This window comes from Ranitomeya imitator, chromosome 1 (assembly GCF_032444005.1).
Source record: "Ranitomeya imitator isolate aRanImi1 chromosome 1, aRanImi1.pri, whole genome shotgun sequence".
NCBI lineage: Eukaryota > Metazoa > Chordata > Amphibia > Anura > Dendrobatidae > Ranitomeya > Ranitomeya imitator.
Genome location: NC_091282.1, coordinates 576,138,439 through 576,164,536, shown reverse-complemented (window position 1 = coordinate 576,164,536; position 26,098 = coordinate 576,138,439). Strand labels below are relative to the sequence as shown.

General features: G+C 43.3%; 2 protein-coding genes across 5 annotated transcripts in view; both read right to left on the bottom strand.

Moving 5' to 3' along the window:
• MISP (mitotic spindle positioning) overlaps positions 1-26,098 on the bottom strand; it is a 602,516-nt gene that overhangs the window by 195,399 nt on the left and 381,019 nt on the right. The gene's annotated exons all lie outside the window — the stretch shown is intronic.
• Positions 1-26,098, bottom strand: part of PALM (paralemmin) — a 245,994-nt gene that overhangs the window by 36,353 nt on the left and 183,543 nt on the right. For all 4 annotated transcript variants that reach the window (XM_069767837.1, XM_069767839.1, XM_069767840.1 and 1 more), the window contains exon 5: positions 23,615-23,720. In XM_069767837.1, the coding sequence (XP_069623938.1) occupies positions 23,615-23,720 (106 nt within the window). The remainder of the gene's footprint in view (positions 1-23,614; positions 23,721-26,098) is intronic.

Below are 26,098 nucleotides of genomic sequence, written 5' to 3'. Positions count from 1 at the left end.
TTTAAATAAAAATGAACATTTAACTTTTTTACACAAAAAATTTACTTCAGCTCCAATTTGTTTTATTTTACCAAGGGTAACAGGAGAAAATGGACCCCAAAAGTTGTTGTCCAATTTGTCCTGAGTACGCTGATACCCCATATGTGGCAGTAAACCACTGTTTGGGTGCATGGGAGAGCTCGGAAGGGAAGGAGCGCCGTTTGACTTTTCAATGCAAAATTGACAGGAATTGAGATGGGACGCCATGTTGCGTTTGGAGAGCCCCTGATGTGCCTAAACATTGAAACCCCCCACAAGTGACACCATTTTGGAAAGTAGACCCCCTAAGGAACTTATCTGGATGTGTGGTGAGCACTTTGACCCACCAAGTGCTTCACAGAAGTTTGTAATGCAGAACCGTAAAAATAAAAAATCATATTTTTTCACAAAAATTATATTTTTGCCCCCAATTTTTTATTTTTCCAAGGGTAAGAGAAGAAATTGGACCTCAAAAGTTGTTGTCCAATTTGTCCTGAGTACGCTGATACCCCATATGTGGCAGTAAACCACTGTTTGGGCGCATGGGAGAGCTCGGAAGGGAAGGAGGGCCGTTTGACTTTTCAATGCAAAATTGACAGAAATTGAGATGGGACGCCATGTTGCGTTTGGAGAGCCACTGATGTGCCTAAACATTGAAACCCCCCACAAGTGACACCATTTTGGAAAGTAGACCCCCTAAGGAACTTATCTAGAGGTGTGGTGAGCACTTTGACCCACCAAGTGCTTCACAGAAGTTTATAATGCAGAACCGTAAAAATAAAAAATCATATTTTTTCACAAAAATTATATTTTTGCCCCCAATTTTTTATTTTTCCAAGGGTAAGAGAAGAAATTGGACCTCAAAAGTTGTTGTCCCATTTGTCCTGAGTACGCTGATACCCCATATGTGGCAGTAAACCACTGTTTGGGCGCATGGGAGAGCTCGGAAGGGAAGGAGCGCCGTTTGACTTTTCAATGCAAAATTGACCGGAATTGAGATGGGACGCCATGTTGCGTTTGGAGAGCCACTGATGTGCCTAAACATTGTAACCCCCCACAAGTGACACCATTTTGGAAAGTAGACCCCCTAAGGAACTTATCTGGATGTGTGGTGAGCACTTTGACCCACCAAGGGCTTCACAGAAGTTTATAATGCAGAGCCATAAAAATAAAACAAAATTTTTTTCCCACAAAAATTATTTTTTAGCCCCCAGTTTTGTATTTTTCCTAGGGTAACAGGAGAAATTGGACCCCAAAAGTTGTTGTCAAATTTGTCCTGAGTACGCTGATACCCCATATGTGGGGGGGAACCACCGTTTGGGCGCATGGGAGGGCTCGGAAGGGAAGGAGCGCCATTTGGAATGCAGACTTAGATGGAATGGTCTGCAGGCGTCACATTGCGATTGCAGAGCCCCTAATGTACCTAAACAGTAGAAACCCCCCACAAGTGACACCATTTTGGAAAGTAGACCCCCTAAGGAACTCATCTTGATGTGTTGTGAGAGCTTTGAACCCCCAAGTATTTCACTACAGTTTATAACGCAGAGCCGTGCAAATAAAAAATATTTTTTTTTCCACAAAAATTATATTTTAGCCCCCAGTTTTGTATTTTTCCAAGGTTAGCAGGAGAAATTGGACCCTAAATGTTGTTGTCCAATTTGTCCTGAGTACGCTGATACCCGATATGTGGGGGGGAGCCACCGTTTGGGCGCATGGGAGGGCTCGGAAGGGAAGGAGCATCATTTGGAATGTAGACTTAGATGGATTGGTCTGCAGGCGTCACATTGCGTTTGCAGAGCCCCTAATGTACCTTAACAGTAGAAACCCCCCACAAGTGACCCCATATTGGAAACTAGACCCCTCAATGAACTTATCTAGATGTGTTGTGAGAACTTTGAACCCCCAAGTGTTTCACTACAGTTTATAACGCAGAGCCGTGAAAATAAAAAATCTTTTTGTTTTCCCACAAAAATTATTTTTTAGCCCCCAGTTTTGTATTTTCCCAAGGGTAACAGGAGAAATTGGTCCACAAAAGTTGTTGTCCAATTTGTCCTGAGTGCGCTGATACCCCATATGTGAGGGTAAACCCCTGTTTGGGCACACAGGAGAGCTCGGAAGGGAAGGAGCACTGTTTTACTTTTTCAACGCAGAATTGGCTGGAATTGAGATCGGACGCCATGTCGTGTTTGGAGAGCCCCTGATGTGCCGAAACAGTGGAAACCCCCCAATTATAACTGAAACCCTAATCTAAACACACCCCTAACCCTAATTCCAACAGTAACCCTAACCACACCTCTAACCCTGACACACCCCTAACCCTAATCCCAACCCTATTCCCAACTGTAAATGTAATCTAAACCCTAACCCTAACTTTAGCCCCAACCCTAACCCTAGCCCTAACCCTAGCCCTAACCCTAGCCCTAACCCTAACCCTAGCCCTAACCCTAGCCCTAGCCCTAGCCCTAACCCTAGCCGTAATGGGAAAATGGAAATAAATACATTTTTTTTATTTTTCCCTAACTAAGGGGGTGATGAAGGGGGGTTTGATTTACTTTTATAGCGAGTTTTTTAGCGGATTTTTATGATTGGCAGCCGTCACACACTGAAAGACGCTTTTTATTGCAAAAAATATTTTTTGCAATACCACATTTTGAGAGCTATAATTTTTCCATATTTTGGTCCACAGAGTCATGTGAGGTCTTGTTTTTTGCGGGACGAGTTGACGTTTTTATTGAAAACATTTTCGGGCACGTGACATTTTTTGATCGCTTTTTATTCCGATTTTTGTGAGGAAGAATGACCAAAAACCAGCTATTCATGAATTTCTATTGGGGGAGGCGTTTATACCGTTCCTCGTTTGGTAAAATTGATAAATCAGTTTTATTCTTCGGGTCAGTACGATTACAGCGACACCTCATTTATATCATTTTTTTATGGTTTGGCGCTTTTATACGATAAAAACTATTTTACAGAAAAAATAATTATTTTTGCATCGCTTTATTCTCAGGACTATAACTTTTTTATTTTTTTGCTGATGATGCTGTATGGCGGCTCGTTTTTTGCGGGACAATACGACGCTTTCAGCGGTACCATGGTTATTTATATCTGTCCTTTTGATCGCGTGTTATTCCACTTTTTGTTTGGCGGTATGATAATAAAGCGTTGTTTTTTGCCTCGTTTTTTTTTTTTTTTCTTACGGTGTTTACTGAAGGGGTTAACTAGTGGGACAGTTTTATAGGTCGGGTTGTTACGGACGCGGCGATACTAAATATGTGTACTTTAATTGGGTTTTTTTTTTATTTAGATGAAGAAATGTATTTATGGGAATAATATTTATTTATTTTTTTCATTATTTTGGAATATTTTTTTTAATTTTTTTTACACATTTGGAAATTTTTTTTTTTACTTTTTTACTTTGTCCCAGGGGGGGACATCACAGATCAGTGATCTGACAGTTTGCACAGCACTCTGTCAGATCACTAATCTGACATGCAGCGCTGCAGCCTTCACAGTGCCTGCTCTGAGCAGGCTCTGTGAAGCCACCTCCCTCCCTGCAGGACCCGGATCCGCGGCCATCTTGGATCCGGGGCTGGAGGGAGCAGGGAGGGAGGTGAGACCCTCGCAGCAACGCGATCACATCGCGTTGCTCCGGGGGTCTCAGGGAAGCCCGCAGGGAGCCCCCTCCCTGCGCGGTGCTTCCCTGCACCGCCAGCACATCGCGATCATCTTTGATCGCGGTGTGCCAGGGGTTAATGTGCCGGGGGCGGTCCGTGACCGCTCCTGGCACATAGTGCCGGATGTCAGCTGCGATAAGCAGCTGACACCCGGCCGCGATCGGCCGCGCTCCCCCCGTGAGCGCGGCCGATCGGCTATGACGTACTATCCCGTCCAGGGTCAGATAAGCCCAGGGCACCTCGACGGGATAGTACGTCTAAGGTCACAGAGGGGTTAATGGCAACTATAATAAACTTCAGAGCTAAGGGGGAACCATTCAAGAAATATATGTTTGCTGAAGATATTTTAAGGAAGGTCATACCAGTAAACTGGTGGAAGTCACTTAAGCGCTTGGATTTAGAGACTGTTCAAGTAATGATTTCACTTTTAACAGCAGTAGCTTCTTCTGCAGGCGTTGAAAGAATATTCTCTTCCTTTGGACTCATTCATTCTAAATTGAGAAATCGGTTGGGACCCAATAAAGCAGGAAAGCTTGTTTTTCTTTTCCAGATTATGAATAGGAACAAAGAGGAAGATGATGATGAAGATGACGACAAGTGAGCTACAGAGGACAGCAGGGACAGTAGTATTTAAGTTTTTCATGTGTCGGCTGGGCTGACAGTCTAAGTTTATTAGAATATATATATATTTTGTTTAGCCAAATTAGTTAACAAACATGGATGTTTGTTTAAGCAAATAACTTATGCTGTAATGTTGTTATTGTTTCAGTTGAATAAATCTATTTAAATTGTTATTAAGGTAAGGATTATTTTTCTCCTTCCTAAGTACAACAGAACAGTGGTGTCCAAATATGAATGATTAACCCATTAAACTGGGGAGAAAAAAGTAATATAAAAAGTGATTCTAAAAATCTTCATCTACTTGCATGTTAAAGTAGCAAGAACTAGTTTAGGTAGAAACTTTGATTTAAATCACTGATTTAAATCAAGCCTTACTGACTAGTGATTTAAATCGTGATTTAAATCATGATTTAAATCAGTTAGATTTAAATCAAATCCACCCTGTCATATAGTATATCATTATATATACAGTAATCAACTTTTTGGCAAAGGTGTTTTTTTCTTCTTTGTGTACAATCTAAGGTGATAATGTTTTTAATCAATATCTTGATTTTAATAATTGATCCAAACCTAAATAGGCATTCATATAAAGATGCCTTTTGCATCACTAACAAAGCCATTATTAAAACATTATGGTCGAAACGGTTTGGTTTTCTGTTGAATAAACGCTGTTTTTAATGTTCATGTTCCGCAAATAAAGTCACAAGTTTATTCCAAGTCTGTTAGTGTAGTGCGGGAAATCCCGTTTTTCACAAAGTAGCACTGACATGCATTTTAAAATGTATTCTCCCTTACGTAACAAATAAGTTGGGATACAGATGGGGTTTTTTCCGACAGCGCAGGGCTAGTAATAACAATATTTATGTTTTTTTTTTTCATTTATTTCACATATTGTGCCCCCCAATTGGTCATTAAAGACCTTTAAGGGCTTTTCAACATAGAAATAATTGTATTACCTGATTTTCCCTGTAACTGTGCCTGGTGTATATTAGCCCCAGTTACAGTGGAAATTCAGGCTCCTGGCTGCATAGCCGAGCTGACTGGGTCTCTTGGGACTCCGCATCTCCTGCTTCCTCCCTATACCCAGAGATCAAATGATTACTGGGTCTGGAGGCGAAAGGACTCCTAATCCCACCCATGTTACGCCCATTTTAGCAAATCTGGAAGGACTGGTGTAAAAACTTTAAAGTTACACAAACATTTTGCGACCATTTTAAGGTGTTTATGCCAAAATTCTTGTGTAAACAGCTTAAAGGGGTTGTCCAGTCACACAGAGTGAGCGCAGGCTTATCGGTTTGAACAGGACAACCCCTTTAATGAATTGGACTCTTGGTGTTCCTTATGTATGAAGACTTTTGATTCATTCAGAGATCTATTAAAGAATATCCAAATGTGTTTTAACAGGCATTATCAGACTGCCCTTTAGTTCTTGCTAAGGAAAACGATGAAAGTGTTTTATTTAGCACATGTGTTTTTTGATGGGGTTTTTGACAATGGAGGTTTATGGGATCAAAAATGCCAGAAACTGGCTAAAAATGCCAACCCTAAATAATGTTGTGTTTACAAAAACTAAACCAATAAAAAATTAAAAATGAAGGCAAGTAAAAAAAACTCCACAGGAAACCATCCATTATATTTGCAGTGTGTCTACTGTATCCATATTGACACATAATGTCCAAAGTGTGCTATTTGTGAAGGCGCCCTAAATCAGTAATAATACAAGTATTATCTGGAATACACAGCACTAGTGTGTACTGCATGTTGTGTCTCATTACTGTAAGCAAAGTTACACTGATTATCCTGACATTGCAAAACATATGCAAAGCAATATTCTAACATCAAAGGTTAAATATATTACTTCATTAACATCCGTAAGATACATTTGTCCAAAAGCATTGATTGAGGAATGCAGAATACAATGTAAGTGACATAAAAAAGCAGCTATACATTGTGTCATGCACGCAGGAGGCACACGTGGTTCGTGGACCCACTGTGCCACAGGAGGGGCGCAGGTAAGTGTCTATCTGGTGTTCACTGGAGCTCCTGATGGTGGAGTCAGACTTGAGCTGCAGGTAGCCACCAGGTGCCACTCCTAGGCAGGTGGCAGTACTGCAGCTGCCCCTCCCCAAGGCTCAGTTACGCTGACAAGGACTGGGCTTGGAGTAACTTGGCAAAACAGGATACAGACTCTGTTCAAACTGCACAGGTTCTGGATCCTCTTGCCCAACGGATAATGAAACAAAGTCACAAACAGGGCTGGATTTGGATCCTGGAACAAGCTCCGACAGTACGGACTCTGGAACTCTAACCAGGAACTGTGCACAGGTGCAGGTTCTACTATTGACGGAATGTTTACAGGTTCAGATACCACCAGAGCAGCTTCAGGGCTCAGGTACCGCCGGATGCAGTTTCAGGTTCAGGCCACACAAGGACCAGGGGTTCGGGTTCAGGATCTGACCACACAGGGACCAGAGGATTCAGGTACAGGGACTGGGACCTGGCAAATCAACTCACTAGTTGCACAAACAATCACTAATGGAAGAACGTTGCTCAGGCACCTTCCTAATGGGGAGGGTGCCTTTCATTCTTAGATGCCTCCCAGCTACTGGCTGGGGGCATTTACAATGTGTGAGCGCTTTCCCTTTAAGAGCAGGGGAGCGCACTTGCATACTAGGTGCGCCACCGGAAACAAGTGCTGTGTGCACAGACAAGAAGGAAGAAGAAAATGGGGAGCTCACTGAGCGGCCAGAGGAGAGTATGTCGGCTTCCCTGCATGGAGGGGGAAGGAGAACCATGCAGGGGCGCCTGCATTGGTGTTACACATTGTTTATATATTGTAAACATATATATATATATATAGATATATATATATATACATATATATATATATCTATATATATATATATAGATATATATATATATATATATATATATGCAATACAGACCAAAAGTTTGGACGCACCTTCTCATTTAAAGATTTTTCTGTATTTTCATGACCATGAAAATTGTAAATTCACACAGGAGAGAGAAACTCATCAAGAGAATGCCAAAAGTGTGCAAAGCAGTCATCAAAGCAAAAGGTGGCTACTTTGAAGAACCTAGAATATAAGACATATTTTCAGTTGTTTCACACTTTTGTGTTAAGTACCGTATATAATTCCACATCTGTTAATTCATAGTTATGATGCCTTCAGTGTGAATTTACAATTTTCATAGTCATGAAAATACAGAAAAATCTTTAAATGAGAAGGTGTGTCCAAACTTTTGGTCTGTACTGTATATATATATATATATATATATATATATATATATATATATAAAGCTGAACCCCTTACTCATCGTAAAGGGGTGGTCCAAGACTAACAATTAATTTAATCCTAAAGGCCTATCTATTTAATGCCATAATCTACTCTATTTTCTAATAGACTTTAATAAAAAATTCCACATCATTCCCTCACTAGTTTATATATAACTGCTTCATTTTTTAGTATTTCCTGTTTTATGACACTTTGTTTGAGAATCAATCCCAAACAAGTCGTCATCAGGGGGCAGAAGCTGTGGTTACTGCAGCAGCCCCTGCCTCCACCCTAAAATGAAGCGCCATCATTGACCTCTGTTTCAGGGGCAATATGCACAGTGACAGTACGCTTGCTCACCGTCTCTGATGAAAATTAAAGGGCAAGCAAGAGCACACTGTCAGCGCCCATTTTAAGGAAAAAAACAGGCAAGCAGAAACCAGTCCCTACCTGAAGGTGAGGTCACTTTTGGGGGTAAGGTTGGTCTCTGCTCATTCGTTCTATCCTTACAATGTGGTTCTCTTGCCAGCTCGTCAGTTCTTATCAAAGCTAGTGTGGGTACACATTGTGCACCCGGTGTCTTTCTCAGGCTGATTCAGCCCAGACTCCACCTGAAAAAGTGCCCCATAAAATGAAAATACACTAATGTCAAAATGGGATTGCTGTGCATATGTTTCAAGTTATAGAGAGAGAAGAAGGAGCAGCATCCATACCAGGTGAATAGTGTCCAAAACGGTCTTTATTCTGCCATCAGAAAAATACAACGTTTCGGCCGGGTTGGCCTTTGTCAAGTATATCTCTATATAGATGTTTCAAGTTATGACACTTCTTTGAACTGCTTCAGAGTTCGGAAACCCTGAAATGGTTAAAAGAAGTGACTTGTTCATTCTTCTGGTGTCTTACTTGCACTTTATAGATTCAAAGAAGAAGCGCCACCACAAAAACGATGTCAACATCGCTGATGTAGCAGCTTCGGCATGGCATATACCTTTACACTACCTGTACATAGCCTGTCCTGCTCAAACCTGCCAACTCCAAACACGGATACATTGTAGCACACAGAGCACTACTATTGCACATGGGAGGGACACATGCTTCAATATTAGTGCTATGTTCAGAATGTTCCACTCATCGCATATATTATATTTTTTAGTACAGATGGAATAAATAGATAATAAAGAATAGCTAAATGAGTCAGGTCTTCAGGTCTAAGAAGATAAATCTGAAATTGCTCTATGTGAAGTGAGGTAGTAAGGGGGATCATATACAAGGGTCATTACATATCGGCCAGGATGTACACAGAAGCATACTGAACCCGCTTGAGAGCCTTGTGGACTTGGATAAACTATTTTATAAGATATAGGAAAACCTGAAATGGGCTTTTATAGTTGGAGGGATCTGTAGGAAAATAGTGGGACAGATCTCTCCCTCCATTCTGGGTCTTGAGAGTGGCCCATGTCCATGATTCCCATGTAAACTTTCAGTTAAAAGTTGGGTGTGTCAGTATTTGGATTTGCAAGCATCAGACAAGGAGTTCTGTGTGTGTCAAGTCTGTGTGAGACTGAACACAGACCAGAGCCAGAGAGAGCAAAGTCATTGCTGCCCCCATGAGTTACACGGTGGTGCAGTCGCTCACGGCAACAGATTGATATGGACTATCCGGCTGCAAACCAGAGGATAACATTTGAGTCTATTTTCGTTGCCAAAATAAAGAAATTTGAAGTGACCTATCTTGGGTGACTGCCTGATTACCCAACTGTTGCAAAAGCCACTTCTTTACAGTGACTACAGACATCTGAATATTGACAGCGTGCAATTTGATGTACACCCTGTCACTAACTTCACTGTATATGCCATGACAGTTAGTGGTCACGTAACCACATGTTGGCTATTTATATACTTGCGGGCATGTTCTGTCAAGTCTTATCTGGTTTCTCTCAATTGTCCTCTATTGGGAGAAGTCGGATTAGACTAGTTGACGCGTGACTGCAAATATACAAATCACATATGTGTGGTCACAAGACCGCCCACTCACATGGAGAGTACAGGGGAATCTTGACAGTGGGCACATCACTCACTGTCATGATTTGGCAATCTGCGGTCACTTACACTGTGTACACAATTATTAGGCAATTTGTATGTTTGATGATTCATTTTATTATTGAAGAACTACAGTGATGTCAGCAAATCCAGAAGGTTAATAAACTTGAATATTTAAGAAAGTATGTGTAATTATTGGGCAACTATTAGTGTGAAAAATCATTATGGAACTACATGAAAAAAGTAAATTATTCTATCTCAATTGTTTATTTCAATCTGTTAAAGTGAGAACAAAACCCAAACAACTCAAAAAGGCCAAAATACATTTCTGACATTTCAAAAAAGTATCAGTGACCAATATAGCCATCTTATCTTCTATAACAGGAATAGGTCGTCCATCTATGAAGTCTGTCAGTTTCTGTTGACGATCACCGTTTTTGTCAGCACTAACCACAACCTCCCAGGCACTGTTCAGAGAGGTGTAGAGTTTTCATCCACTGTACATCTCCCACTAAAGAAGTCCCCACAAGTTCTCAGCAGGGTTTAGGGTCAGTTAAATCTCCTTATTGTGCCATTTTGCCTGAGGAAAACAAGCTGCCTAATAATTCTGCACGCCCCATCCCAGCTATGCCAATTTTGGTGTAGCTGGCTGAAACTGGAGTGAAACGCAAAAGTCGCAATCATTTTGTGCAACCTCGCAATGCTCAAAAATATTCTGACTTTCTCTAGTCACCTTCCACGACAGTCATCTTGGAGGATGTCTCCCCGCCCTAATGGGGAAAGGAAATGCAAAGAAGTTAAATAACCCTCTCCTTCCTGCTATCTGCAGTGTTTTTCCTGTCCCCCAGTGGGGCATGAAGAGGTTCCTTCAAGGTGCTGCCATGGCCAGCGATCGGAGCACTTGGATTTGCTTACCATGTTGGGCAGCCGAGGTCGGGCGATTTCTCCCACCCTCCTCCATGTCGTTGCTCCCGTCTCCATCTGCCTGGACTCGGGACCCTCTCCGCCCCTCCCGTGCCTTCTTGGGAGGTAAAGCAGGGTGGTAACGTGCGGCCGGGTCCTCTCTGAGCTTCCCGGCGTCCTCCTCCTGGCGCATAGCTGGAGTTCGGGGTCGCGCGTGCTGGATGTGACGTCAGCGTACTTCCGGTCTGCGGCCTGGGACTCCTCGCTGGAACGCATGCCGCCTCCTGCATTCCATGCGGGATCTGAACAGCTGAATAGGGTCGTTCTTGGGTTCCTCCCTACGGACCCAACGGAGGAGGAGCACTCAATTGATGCTGGACCACGATACCTCATATCCTGGTCAAAGAGCCTCCAGGTAAAACACTTTCTTACGGCGTCTCTGTCTCTGTATGATTGCTGTTGGTGACAATGGACGGCTTCATCTGCTTCATCTGCAAAAACCAGTGCTCACCCTCCTACTGTAAGTAGCTGGGCTGGTCCCCTTTTACTGTTCAGTCTTGTCACTGCGGGTCATTTAGTATACCTCTCTCACTTTTAGGGAGAAAAGGTCTCTGCCCCAAAGAGCAAACCCAGCCGCAAGTGTGGTGTGTGTGGCTCAGGGGCTATCTTCTACTTATAAGAAAACTCTGTGTCAACCCTATATGGATGACATATTACGTGCTGAACAGCCCTCCTTCCTGGACAGTTTTAAAACACTGATTAAACAGGAGGTTCAGACCTCCAAGGCTGCCCTTTCCCAACCCCCAGTGTTACACCCCTCCCCCTAAAAGAAGGAAAATGGCAGCAGCTGAAACTGTTTCTGATTCAGGCGAAGTTCATACTTCAGAGTCAGATGATAATTGGGAAAGCGAGGGCTCCACATCCACCCCTAAACTTGACGGGAAAAAATACTATTTTTACTCTGAGGATATGGAGGAGCTTGTTTCCATAGTAAGAAGCACCACAGGGGTCGAGCAAGCGGAGGAGAAACATTCTATCCAGGATGAAATGTTTGGGGTTCTGAAACCTAAAAATAAAAAAGGGTTTCCTATTCATGAAAACATTCAAAATCTTATATTTCAGGAGTGGGCTTCCCCAGAGAAGGGCCTTAGTATCCCCTCAGAATTTAAGAACCGCTTTCCCTTGGGAGGTCCCTAGAGTAGATGTCCAAGTCTCTAAAGTTAGTAAAAAAAAGTCTCTCCCTTTTGAGGATTCCTCTCAATTAAAAGATCCCATGGATCGGAAGGTAGAAAGCCACCTGAAAAAATCCTGGGAATCCTCTACGACTCTGCTTAAAGCAAATATTGCTTCCACATGTGTCACCAGAGCCTTAGTTCTATGGCTTCGCAAATTAGAGGAACATCTCTCCCAGGGGACTCCAAGAGAAGAAATCATGGACTTCCTACCCCTCCTTCAAAAGGCATCAGGGTTCTTAGCCGATGCCTCTGGTGAATCTGTCGGAATGGCCGTCCGCTCCTTGGTCCTCGCTAACTCAGCTAGAAGAGCCCTGTGGCTGAAATCATGGGGAGGCGACATTACTTGTGTGATAATGTGTGCAAACTGTAAAGCGCTGCGGAATATGTTAGCGCTATATAAAAAAAAAAAAAAAAAAAAATAAAGATTATTATTATTACTTCCATCCCCTTCCAAGGACACCATTTATTTGGGCCAGTCTTTGATGCTTTGTCAAGGATATCATCTGACAGGAAAAAAATTGCTTCCCGAACAAAAAATAAGTAGGAAGCGTTTTTTTCGTCCCCCTCGTGAACAGTCCTCCCAGAAGGAGTTCAGGGGAAAAGGTAAATCAGGGCAATGGAGCTATCCTAAGGGAGGTAGAGTCAGGAATATCCTCCTGCCTCAACAACAACAGACCCCTGTTAAATAGTGACTCCCCTGTGGGGGGTCGACTCTCACAATTTCTCGCCCAATGGCAGTCTATTTCCACGATCCAGTGGATCCTCCACACCATACAATCTGGACTGAAGCTGGAATTCGAGAGTCCTCCCCAGATGCCAGCCGAAGATGTTGGGGTGCTATGGTGGAAGAAACACATTTTCAGGGACTACGGTCCCCAGATGTAAGTTCTAGATCCTCCAACCTGAGCGATCTAAAGACTGTGGAGGAAGCACTGATAGCTGCTTCATCTCTTATCCAGGGCCATCATGTCCGTGTCTACTCCGACAATATAACGACGGTGGCCTATCTTCGACACCAGGGGGGCATGAAGTACGCCAGCCTGAAATTGGTCGCAGCACGGATATTTCTCTGGGTGGAGAAACACCTGCTTTCAATCTCAGCAGTTCACCTAAAAGGCTGGGACAACACCCTGGCGGATTTCCTGAGCAGGAAGGATGTCCATCCCAGGGAATGGTGCTCAAATCAAGAAGTCTTCCTGTCCCCAACCTTGAAATGGAGGCTTCCAGAGGTCGACTTATTTGCAAACGCCCAAAACACAAAATCAGAAACATATTTCTCCCTCAGTCCGAGGCTTGGGGCTCGAGGGAAACTCTCAGGAGTTTCTCTCATCACACACAGTTGTGTGATCACGGCCAAAAGCCCATTGTCTAACCATTCTTTTTTGTTTTTTCAACAGTGCTCAAAGTCAAAACACGTTGGCGTTCGATGAATGATCGCTTCAACAAGAACCTTCGTCAAGAGAGCTGGGTTCCTAGTGGTTCTGGAGCAAGGATCAGAAAATATAAATACCTCTGCATTCTGGCATTTTTGAGACCGGTACTTGCCCAGAGAACCTAAGTATTTTTTTGGTGTATTAGGTTGTGTTGTATTGCCTTAATCTGTATGTTTCTATTCCACAGGAGTTGGCGCTTAACTTTTGTAAATATTTGGTAGTAATGTGTTTTTTTCTTCTTTTTTCACAGCACATGGAGCAGCACTCTTGACCCTGGTTCTGGAGCGGTCCTTCATCAGACAGCCACGGACCCATCCCAGCCATCCAGCAGGGCTGCAGCAAGTGGGCCTGCCGCACAAACTGGAGACCAGGAAGCTGGTCCATCAGGTGTTCCCCTTTCCCAGTCCTCTGCCTCTGCCCATTTTTTTTGGGCTCTTCCTGGCAGCGGCAGAGGGCCTCGGACAGGTCACTCATGCCCGAGATTTTGCACTTGAGCTCGGTCTTTCATGATGGACTCAAGGCGATGGGTGACCGACTGGATACTGCCATTAGCCATATGAATATACGTATCCAGGAGGTCACCAAAAGCCTTGAGCAAGTGAAAGCCGACCTCCAGAGGCCAGCACATCATTTTTTTAATCAAATTGAACAAGGCATGTCAGAACACCTTACTCCTGATCTCCAGCTTAGTGTCATGCAGGCCTGCAATGCTGCTTATGTGTAGGCTATGCAGCAGAGTCGGTATTTTCAGCAGACAGTGGCGGCATATCCACCTGTGCCAACACTGTCACGCTTGACATCAATGCCGAGCTCTGCTGCATACCACTGCACGGCCACCTCCATTTCAAGCACTGCCGGATACCACTACAGCACCACCACCATGCCGAGTGCTGTTGGACAGCCCACCTCCACCACCATGACAACTGCTGCTCCTGCTTGAACCTCCTCCACTGCCACCACCATGCAGCAGCAGCACCCGGATCAGGACAGGTTGGCCACCATCACCAGGTCCCAGCTGCAGCAGCAGCAGCACGCAGATCCTGGCATGATTTTCAGCACCAGCATGCACCAGCAGCACCCGGATCCTGGCATGTTTTTCAGCACCAGCATGCAGCAGCAGCACCAGGACCCTGCAATGGCTTTCACCACCACCAGGATGCAGGAGCAGCACCCGGACCCTGGCATGGCCTTCACCACCACCACAACCATGCAGCGGCACACGGACCCTGACAGGTGGGCCACCACGACCAGGCCGCAACAAATGAGCCCACCGAGGCTACCCAGACCACAGCGCCGATCCCAAAAAGGGAAATAAAATAAAAAACAAAGGACGATCTCAATTCCCCCCTCACCTCCCAATGTGTCTGTAATGTCAGGTTTGTCTCACCCTTTCAGTGTGTCTCTGCCCTCTCGTGCATCAAGCCCCATCCCCGAACTCCCAGACCCCACTACTTTAATTGCCCCTTTTCCTGCCACCCCTGCGTCATCCACATTAAGCCAGGCCTCACAGCTACACACACTCCATTTCCATCATTCTACCCCAAGCAGGCTTAGTTAAATTAATTTGTTTGTTAAAAAATAAATAATAATGTTTTTTGCCCCCAATAATGTGTGGTCAGTTGTGTATTTCACCGCCGGCAACACACACTGTGCGACAAATAAAACACTGCGCCGCACACTAATTTTTTGCCAACTCATAACTCCAGTACTTATTAAGTAGAACACTGCACCTTTGTGTGTTTGGTATAGAGCTATGAGGTGGCCAAAAAACAAACAAAATTACTTGTATTTTCTCCATAATCTCTTCAGTCTGATTAATCTATTTCGCAGACTGAAGAGAAAATGGCGGTAATACAAAGCAGAACTGTACTTAACAGGTCATGTGTCATAAATAGTGAGTTCATGATGCAGAAAACACCTGACCTGGTGCGTAGAGAACTGCCTTGTATAACCTCCATTTTTTCTTCAGTGTACGTAATCTATTTCACACAAACCGAAGAGACGATGTAGGTCATACAAGGCATATTGATATACTCACCTGGACAGGTGTCAGAAATAGTGAATTCATGAGGCTGTTATTTGTGCATCATGAATTCATTATTTCTGACACCTGACTTGATGAGTGTAGATCTGCTTTTTATTATACCTCCATCTTCTCTTCAGTCTGCGTCCAATAGATACTGCAGAACAGAATCTGGACGTAATGACGTCAACTACCTTTCCACTATCAACATAAGTGGTTTTTAGAGGAAATACGTAGGAGACTCGGTCAAGATAGCAAAACACGAATTTTATTAACAAAAAATATTATTAACATTTAAAACATAACTGGTACAGACCAAAACCCAACAGGAAATTTTACACAATATTGTCTTGCCATGCCACACGTCCGATATCAGAATAAAAATAGGCAGCAAATTGGTCCCGCATGTGGCTAACTTCACCTTTAGACCGCAGCGGGTGATGCTGGTAATCAGGCAATCGGTTTTCAACTGGTTCATCCAGTTCAATGTTGGGTCGCTCCTTAGCCATTACGTAATTGTGGAGAACCACACAGGCTTTGACTACCTCATCGACTGTCTCCATTTTTAGATTAATGGCTGTCCCTAGAATGCGCCATTTTGAGACAAGAATCCCAAAGGTGCACTCCACTGTTCTTCGGGCCCTGGTCAGTCTGTAGTTATAAATCCTTTTAGTGTGGTTCAAGTCCCGACTGGAATATGGCTTCAGTAGGTTTTCACACATCTGAAAGGCCTCATCCCCAACCATAACAAATGGCATCGGTGGGCCTTGAGTGTTGGGGAGAGGTCGTGGCAGTGGAAAATTAAAATTTCTTCCATACACACGTCGGCCCATATCCGAGTTCTTAAAAGTCTGTGAGTCATTCCCAAGGCCAAAAGCTCCAATATCCACGGCGATGAAGCGACAGTCCGCATCTGCTATTGCCATGAGCACAACTGAAAAATATTTTTTTTAGTTGAAGTACTCCGATCCAGTTCTGGCGGGTTTGATAATGCGAATGTGCTTTCCATCCACCGCTCCCAAACAGTTGGGGAAATCACACACACTCCAGAATTTTTCAGCAATTTCAATCCACATGTCCTCCTTGGGTAGGGGTATAAACTCATCCCGGAGAACATTCCACAAAGTCCGGCAGGTGTATGTAACTATTCCAGACAGGGTGGAAATTCCAAGCCGGTACTGAAAGTGGAGGGATAATAAGCTCTCTCCGGTTGCCAGAAATCTGAAATAAGAATAAAAAAGTAAATTTACAATCAATTCCATTTATGGTGGTGTTTAGCTAAAGACCTAAAGGAAAATAAAAAAATAAAGGGCAGACCAATAATAATTATGACTGGCATTTGTTTAGAATTATTACGTACCTTAATGTAACCAGGAGACGTTCCTCTGCTTGAATCGCTCTACGGAACTGGGTGTCCTGTCTCCGGATGGCTCCTTGGACATGACCAAGCAATTCCCGGAAAGAGTCTTGAGACATCCTGGTATATTCTGTGAATTTGTCCGGATTGGCATTAAGCTCGCCATATAGCATGTGGTAGGCTCCACGGCTCTTCCGGAGTTCAATAATGGGGTGTCCCCAAAAATGCCTACGCCGTGTCCTTCTCTGTCGTTATCTATTTCTTTGTTGCTCCCAAGCAGCAAACGCACAGGCAAGAAACAGCTTGATGCTTAAATCCAGGTTGAAATAAAAGCTCTCTATGCGAAGATCCATCATGACACAGGATACAGTAGCAAACTGTGAAGATTTCAGCAGTCCAAGGGTCTATATATAGATATGCCATAATACACGCCCTCTGTAGTCCCATTGGCGGTGTCTGTTTATCTAGATTTTGTTTCTGTTAAATTTTCCACCATGTGCACAGAAAACGCAAACGCATGCAAAACGCAAGGAAAAGCGTGAAAACGCCACGTTTTTTAAACGCATGCGTTAACATGTGTCTAAAAAATGCTGCGCTTGTACGCGTTTCAAAGCGTTTTTTCCTTCATTTGCGGTTGCAGACTAAATGCTGCGGATTCTAACGTAAATGTGAAACTAGCCTTAGACCCTATTTGTGCTGATTTTTCCTACAGCGTCTTTGATGGAGCTTTTCAAGAAGACACTTCAAGAAATGCGGCTGTTTTTTTTTTTTTGCAGTGGCTTTTTCAACAATAAAGAAATCACCAATAGTTTTTCAGCAAATATGCTTGCAAAATACTCAAAAAGACTCCCGGGAGTCCCTTTTAAGTCTCCCATTTACTTGTTTTGGAAAGTATAGACCATCTTCAAAGCAAAAAATGCCTGAAGAATTGTCAGCTCTCTTCTTTTGAGTGCATGGTGTCTTTGGAAACCAGAAGTGGTTAAAAGACGCTCTAAAGATAGAACACATGAACAGTAAGTTGTTTTTACACAGAAATGAAAAAAAAATCATTATTTTGAGGGCTTAGTTAGTGCTTTTTCAGGTGGTTTTCAGAGCGGAATCCCCCTGCAAAACACATAAAGTGTGTGTACTAATTTGTATGGCAATATGTTGACTTTCCCAAAATTTAAATTGTCAAGGGAAAGAAGAAGTAGGCATGTTACATTTCAACATCCATGAATCTTTCTTCTCAACTGAGATAAGCTACTCATTATAGGGTGGCCAGTCCTTACGGTGGGACTCCCACTGGCCCTCAAGTTAGTATCTACTCACAGGACTAACTGCTCTAGAGTTCATTCAGGTGAGGGTATAATCTGTCCGTGTGCACCATGGACTGCACACAAAGATCGCACAGACCCATTAAAGCCAGCATACATGGCCCATTTCCCATTTGGACCAATGGAGTGTTTGGAAAAACTTGCAGCATGCACTAATTTTGTCAATTTTCTAGAATAATATATTCAATAAAGGCAACTTCGGCACTTATCTGCAATGCTGCAGGTGCACGGAGTCAGTCATGTTCACAACTTGCGAGCAAGAATTTTTCCATACGACTGTCGTGACACCTAAGGTGTCACTGGCGCTGCCTAGGGGGTGCTATCAGGGGGCACGAATAAGCGTAGTGAGTGCAGGAACAAGTCACGCCGAACTCAAGGATCTTACTCTAATGCAGTGAGCACAGGACCTGGCCCAGAGCAGTCACGTGACCAGGGGGCGGAGCCACAGCACGTGAGTGTAGGGAATGACACTGAACACACAGTGTGCAGGGCACAGACAGAAACGTAGTCAGAGCCGAGGGTCAAAGCCAGGAGGGAGTGAAGTACCTTAGGGATAAGACATCGAGTAAACAGGGACAAGCCAAGGGGGTCTGATAACCAAATAGCCGCCCCAGAACCAAAGAGAGGCGGACTAAAATTAACCCTGACCTGACCAGAGTCATGACAATGACAGTCTAAACCCAGCCACATCAGAACATGCAAAATGGGGAGAAGCTTAGGAGTCGCTGTCAAATAAATGAGTCTGTAGCTGCCTGAATAGCCATTGTGCACTCTAACCCTACACTCTGCATTTGTATTGTTAGTACACCAGATAGGGAAGGACAGACTTGATTATAAGAAAATCATGTATTATCAAAGTATAATAATGGAGCTGTTTAATACTGGCAGCCCTAATAAAGTGCCTGCAATAAACTAATCACTGATACCATGGACATTGATAACAAAAGACTCTATTATATACAGTTAATTCAAATATAATAATGATGTGACAAGTCATTTGAGACTATAGGTTAGCTATAAGCTTCAAGATAAGAGGTTTCAGCTTACTGTACACAGTAGGCTGGTTCTCACAAAAGATTTATCCATTCACTGCTAATATATCGCTAGTTGGAAATGATTGAACAATCCCAGTGATTTGGTTGATAATAATAGCACAAGTGACCAAAGGGCTAATTACTGTTTATTTTTTCATACTATATTATCCAATAATCAGAGTGGGTGAGACAGGTGTATTCTAGGCACCGCTTACCAGTACAGAAAATAAGTACACACAGATTACATAGGGTTAAAAACTCAATCTGTTTTACGTCCCTATGGGGATGCGCACATGTCTGTGTTTTCACATGGACCGTGTGACTTTTTTTACTGGCAGTATGGATATAGGAGTCCATGTAAATGCATATCTCACAGCTCACACGATGACATCTGTGTAACACGTACTGGAATATAATGCATTCAAGAAACTGCAGTTTTTTAAGTGATGTGCAAAGATAATAAATAGATAGGTACTAGATTGCTAGATAATTAGCTTGTAGAGCGTTCTCTTAAGCCAAATAAACAAAAAAAGTTTTAAAAACAACATGGTGGCCCCCTTATTTTTTGAAACCAGCAATTGTAAAGTAGACAGCTGTGAGCTGATGTTAACACACTGGGAAGGTCCCTGGTTATTGTACACTTCCCAGCTTAAAAATACCGGGCCGCAGCCGTCTCTTAAATGGAGCATCACATGAGATGTTCCAGTTGGGGCACTTCACCAGGCTGTTCCCGATTGACCTAGTGCTTTAACAAACAGGTTAAAGGCTTTTGCAGTTGATGTAAACTCTGTAGTGTTCAAAAACACTACACAGCCCTGGTGTTAGCAATGGAGAGGTGTCTATCAGACACCCCAATAACTAACCCAGTGATTTAAAAAACCACACACGCAGTGCGAGACTCGGTGATTCTGAAGAGCGGTGACGTCAATAACATTGTGGCTCTTCAGACATTTTGAGTGTCATGCTGCCTGCCCTCTGCATGACCCGGAGACTGTGAAGAGTGGTAAGGTTACTGACGTCACCACTCTTCAGAACATAGTGGCTGTAGGAAAAGGCTATTGAGCATCAGAACAAGGTTCCACAGCCTCTGTTCATCGGAAGCGCTGCACTAAGGCGAACTTGGTGGACTACGGCAGACCTGCATGGTTTTTTTTTCTTTTTTAATAAAGTGGTGAAAGAGGGAAAGTGTGGGAGGAGTTTTTATTTCATTAAAGTATTTTTTGTGTGTATTATTTTTTTGGTTTAGTGATGTTTCCCTTTTTGCCATCTGTGTTTGTTTCTAATTCTTTTCACACTTTAGAAAAAGCAAGTCTCTTTTAGATTTTCACTGCCCATAAGACATAACACATCTGGCTCATCTCTCATAGAAGACCATTTGTTAAAATTATGTTGCAAAAATCATCTTTATTATTTAAAACAGTACTTTTGCATCCCTGAAATGGTTAAATATAGTTGTAGTTCAGTGAATCCTGAGACTCCCATCGATGAGCAGTGTCAGTTTCTTGAACATTGTGTGATGTGCGCAGTGTGTGGTTTGGTAGGAAACGCTGTTAGATGTAAGGCCCCCTTCGCACGTCCTGGTGATTCCTGTACTGGAAAAACCAGTACTGGTGAGATCCGTGGTCCATGTCCCATTGGTATGTTCGTTGTTGTGACATCCATGTATTCGTTTGCTGTCCATGTCCATGTGTCATATCAGTGTGCCATCCATTTGCTCATGTGACAAGTACCGGCGCCTGGGAAAAGCAGTACAGTTCACTATTCCCAGGCTCCAGGTGCTGAAGGCAGTTCTCATCATTGTGGCCTGGTCTCCCTGAGATCAGCACGACCAGGCGACAATGATGGGAGTTGTATTCAGCACCCAATGCACACATTGTGTATAAAATAAATAATTTTAAAAAAATGGCGTAGGCTCCAGCATAATATGAACCAGCCCAGCAGAGGGAAAGCTGTCTGCTGGGGGCTGATGTTAATATTCTGGGAAAAGGGCCAATAGCCATAAATGTTCCCAGGCTATTAATACCAGCTCACAGCTATTTGCTTAGCCTTTACTGGTTATTATAAGGAAGACCTCCGCCAAAAAAAAAATTGGCATGGGGTCCACCATTAATCAAACACCAGCAAAGGCTAAACAGACAGCTGTGGGCAGATATTCATAGCCTGGAAAGGGCCCATGGATATTTGCCCCCTCCCAGACAAAAAACTTCAGCCCTCAGCCGTCCCAGAAATGGTGCATTCATAAGATGCGCCAATTCTGGCGCTTACCTTCCGCTCTTCACACTTTCCCTGTAGCGGTGGGGTAATAGGATTGGGGTTGATGTCAGCTTTGTATTGTCAGCTGACATCAATCCCAGAGGTTAGTAATATAAGATGCCCCCATTACTAACCCCATAGTAAGTTTTGAAATAAACACAAAGCAAGAATAAAATCCTTTACTTGAAACTAGATGGTGGCCCGATTCTAACACATCGGGTATTCTAGAATATGTATGTATGTACGTCGCGCTGTGAGTGGGGGTTAAATTCCGCGCCAATATCGCTGATTGGTAGCGCCCAGCTGGCTGATCAGCAAAGCGTGGTTCAAATCTGGCGCCAATTCGCGGCCAGACTGCGCCTGTCGCTGATTGGTCGCGGCCGGCCGTGAGCTACCAATCACTGAAGCGGTGATTAAATCCCGCGCCAATATCGCTGATTGGTCGCGGCCGGCCAGGCACGACCAATGACTGAAGCGGTGTTTAAATTCCGTGCCAATTTCGCTGATTGGTCACGGCCGGCCGTGAGCTACCAGTCACTGAAGTGGTGTTTAAATCCCATGCCAATATCGCTGATTGGTCGCGGCCGGCCGGGCGCAACCAATCAGCGAAGCGTGGTTTAAATCCCACGTCAATTCGCGGCTGGACTGCGTCTGTCGCTGATTGGTCGCAGGATGTCGGGGGTTCGGGGCGCTGTATGTCAGGGGTTCGGGGTGCAGGATATAGTACAGCCAAGTAGTATATAACACATCCATGTACTATATAGCACAGCCACGTAGTATGTAGTATATAACATAGCCAATCCCATGCCAAATTGCAATATCGCTGATTGGTCATGGCCGGCCATGAGCTACCAATCACTGAAGCGGTGTTTAAATCCCGTGCCAATATCGCTGATTGGTAGCGCCCGGCTGGCCGATCAGCGAAGCGTGGTTCATATCTGGCGCCAATTCGCGGCCAGACTGCGCCTTTCGTTGATTGGTCACGGCCGGCCGGGCACGACCAATGACCGAAGCGGTGTTTAAATACTGCGCCAATATCGCTGATTGGTCGCGGCCGGCCGTGAGCTAACAATCACTGAAGCGGTGTTTAACTCCCGCGCCAATATCGCTGATATAGTATATAGCAGCCATGTAGTATATAACACAGCCCACACAGTAAATAACACAGCCCACGCAGTAAATAACACAGCCCACGCAGTATATAACACTGCCCACGTAATATATATCAGTCACACAGTATATAACACAGCCCACGTAGTGTAAAGCAGTGTGGGCAGCATATCTCTGTTCAAAAAAAAGAATTAAAACAAAAAATTGTTGTATACTCACCCTCCGGCGTCCACTGATGCGCGTGAGCGGCGAGGCTGCCGCCAGCTTCCGTTCCCAGAGATGCATTGCTAAATTACCCAGATTACTTAGCGGTCTTCGTGAGACAAATGGATTGTTGTTGGACAGGTGAGGAATATGGTTTATTATTTTCATTTTTACAGTAATAAATGGGAAAATGCGGGTGGGGTGTGTTTATTTCAATAAAGGGACTTTATTATTTTATTCTTTATGTTTAAATATGAATACGAAGCAACCTCAACCCTATTACCCTACTAGCTACCGCACCAGGGCAAGTGGGAAGAGCGAGGCTGAAAGCGAGATCTTATGGATGTGTCATTTCTGGTGTGGCAGAGGGCTGATATTGTCAGCCTGGGAGGGAGGGCCATTATCCCTGGCCTCTCTTCCCAGGCTATTAATATTAAGCCACAGTCTGTTTAGCTTTTGCTTGTTAGAATTTATAGAGGGACCCCACCTCATTTTTTTCTGTGGTCCCCGTAAACTAACCAGTAAAAGCTAAGCAAACAGCTGTGAGCTGTTATTAATAGCCTGGGAACCTTTTGGGATATTATCCCCTTTTGCACATTAGTAACATCAGCCCCCAGCTGTGGGCTTTCCCTCTGCTGGTTATCAAATTTACAAGGGAGCCCAATTTCTTAATTTAATTCTTTATTTTATACACAATGTACACTGCGGGTGCTGTTTACAACTCCCATCATTGTCGTCTGGTCGTGCTGATCTCAGAGAGATCAGGTGACAATGATGAGAGCTGTCTTCAGCACATGGTGCCTGGGAATAGTGTGAACTGTACAGTTTTTTCCCAGGCGCTGGTACGTATCACGCTAATGACACATGGATGTCATCCGTGTGTCATCAGTGTGCACGTGTTTTTGTCCGTGGTGCACGTAAACAACTGATATGTTCGCGGGTTTTCCACATGGACACACGGTCCATGTGAAAAACCTGACATGTGCGCACCACCATTGAATACAATGGGTGTGTGCGTATTTGCAGTCATTACAAAACGGACCACATACAGACCAAAATAAAAGGACCTTAAGGTAATGCCCAGCACTGAAGCTCACCTTGTTTGTTCTGGCCACTTCTTGGTTGTCAGGCTCTGATGCTAGGCTCTCTTTGGTGGATGTGCTCGACATGCCCGTCTCCAGTAGTTCAATTTCATTTTCCAGGCTGGGGAGTAAGACACAATGATATTTTAATAATGCAGAACGCTACAGAACAACTAGTGGGTTCTGATATTGGGAGAAGCACTATTATGATATCATCAAGGACTTCACCTATTATGTGAAAAGGCCAGCACTATGAGGGTATGTGCACACGTAGAATGGACTTCTGTGGATTTTTCCAAAGCGGATATTAGAAATCCACAGGTAAAAGGCACTGCGTTTTACCTGCGGATTTACCGCAGTTTTTGTGCGGATTCCCCTGCGGTTTTACACCTGCGGATTCCTATTGTGGAGCAGGTGTAAACCGCTGCGGAATCTGCACAAAGAAGTGAGATGCTGCGGAATGTAAAACGCTGCGTTTCCGCACGGTTTTTTCACAGCATGGGCACAGCGTTTTCTGTTTTCCATAGGTTTACATTGTACTGTAAACTCATGGGAATCTGCTGCGGACAGCAAAATCCGCAACGTGTGCACAGAGCCCAATACACTGAGAAGAGACTGATTTTTAGCCATAGAAAGTATAGCATTGAATAAAATCACCTATCTAAAAAAATGCTAGGGAAAATGCAGGTATATTTGGGTGAAAGAAACCAAATTACGGTAAATGGAATGTATCGTCATTTTTGTAATTTATTTTCTTTTTTCATATCACAATTTGTACGTAAAAAACCTTGCAATTTTCACATTGGAAACTGAGCTTATATTTCATAGATCAATAGTACACATAAAAATAAGCAACTTAGGCTACTTTCACACTAGCGTCGGAATCTCCCCGTCGCAATGCGTCGGGAAGAGATTCCGACGCTAGCGTTTAACGCACTGCACAACGGAGGCAGCGGATGCATTTCTCCTGCGCATCCGCTGCCCCATTGTAAGGTGCGGGGAGGTGGGGGCGCAGTTCCGGCTGAAGACAGATTTTATCTGTGAATTGAGAATTCTGACAATAAAAGATCAGTCCTGGAGGAGAAAGAAACTGGTTTCTCTAATAAGATATATTACACATTTTCATGTGTACTATCGATTTATGAAAAAGTAAACAACGGTTACACTTTAACCCCTTACCCACATTTGAACATATAGCTATGTTGTATGCCAGCACTTTGACTTTCATGCGAGCTCAGGGACGAAGCCCCCATCTTTGCCGGCAGATGATGGATGTGCCATCATCTGCCTCTACATTGGCTCAGGGCTCAAAAAAAGCCCTCATACAGCCCCACTGACCAAAAATTACAAACATTACTGCTCTCAGAAAATGGTGACACAAGAAAAAAAATATTCCCGAATATTTATTCACCACTTAAATAGAAAAAAAAATACAAATGTAAAAAGTAGGAAATCCAGCTCAAGGAACAGTTTATTCACAAAAGGTGACATGTTGCGGAATGTAAACCGCTGCGTGGAGGATATAACAGGATTTAACTAAAATCAAACCGTGGCATTCGCTTTATCAACTACGACTGTTGGATAACGAATTTTCATTGCATGGTATATGATGTTTAACTATATGCGTTTGTTTCTTTGATTACACCCTTTTTCTACTGCAATTTGCTCTGCGTGACTAACAATTCAATTTACCAAGCATGCATTTGCACAATTGATGGGGATTAGTGTGGATGGTATCTTATAGGACTAATTACCACACATGTTCACACTATATAGAACGGAGACGTTTTTCATTTTAGATTTTAATACTAGAAGATGAGCTCAAAATTAAAAGTCTCTTTTCCAATTTAAGATAAGTTTTAAGAGGTTTTCTGTGACTGATACTGATTTTCAGAATAGGCCATTAACATTAGTGAGAGTCCGAGACAATTTTGGCACATCTGTATATACAGTTGAAACCAGAAGTTTACATACTCTATATAAAAAAGAAATATATCTTGGCACCGTGTTAGCCAGTAGATAGAAAAATATTTAGAATTGAGAGTCCTCAGTGGTTGATACCTTTTAATGGCTAACTGAAAAGATGGTAACAAATTGCAAGCTTTCGAGACTACACAGGTCTCTTCATCAGGCAAAGACTAAAACAAATTCTGAAGAATCACATATTTATGCACAACATAGCACAGAAAAAAAAGGGGAAAAACCATGGATAAGACAGACCATGGATAAGACAGGTGACATGAAGCAGAATTACCATGAGTGATATACAGTTATGTCCATAAATATTGGGTCAGTTCTTAGATAAGGATTGTTTTATTGGGGTCTGGTTCTGTTATGATGACCCTCATTGTCTGAGGGGCAAGTTCCTTAGTTGATGTAAAAAGACATAAATCCATGCAACACATTCATTCCTGCAGTGAGAGTGTCAAAGGTCGTCATCAGTTTATATTCCCAGAATCTTCTGTCTCTCTGAGATTTGAAGCTACCTTTTAAGTAATT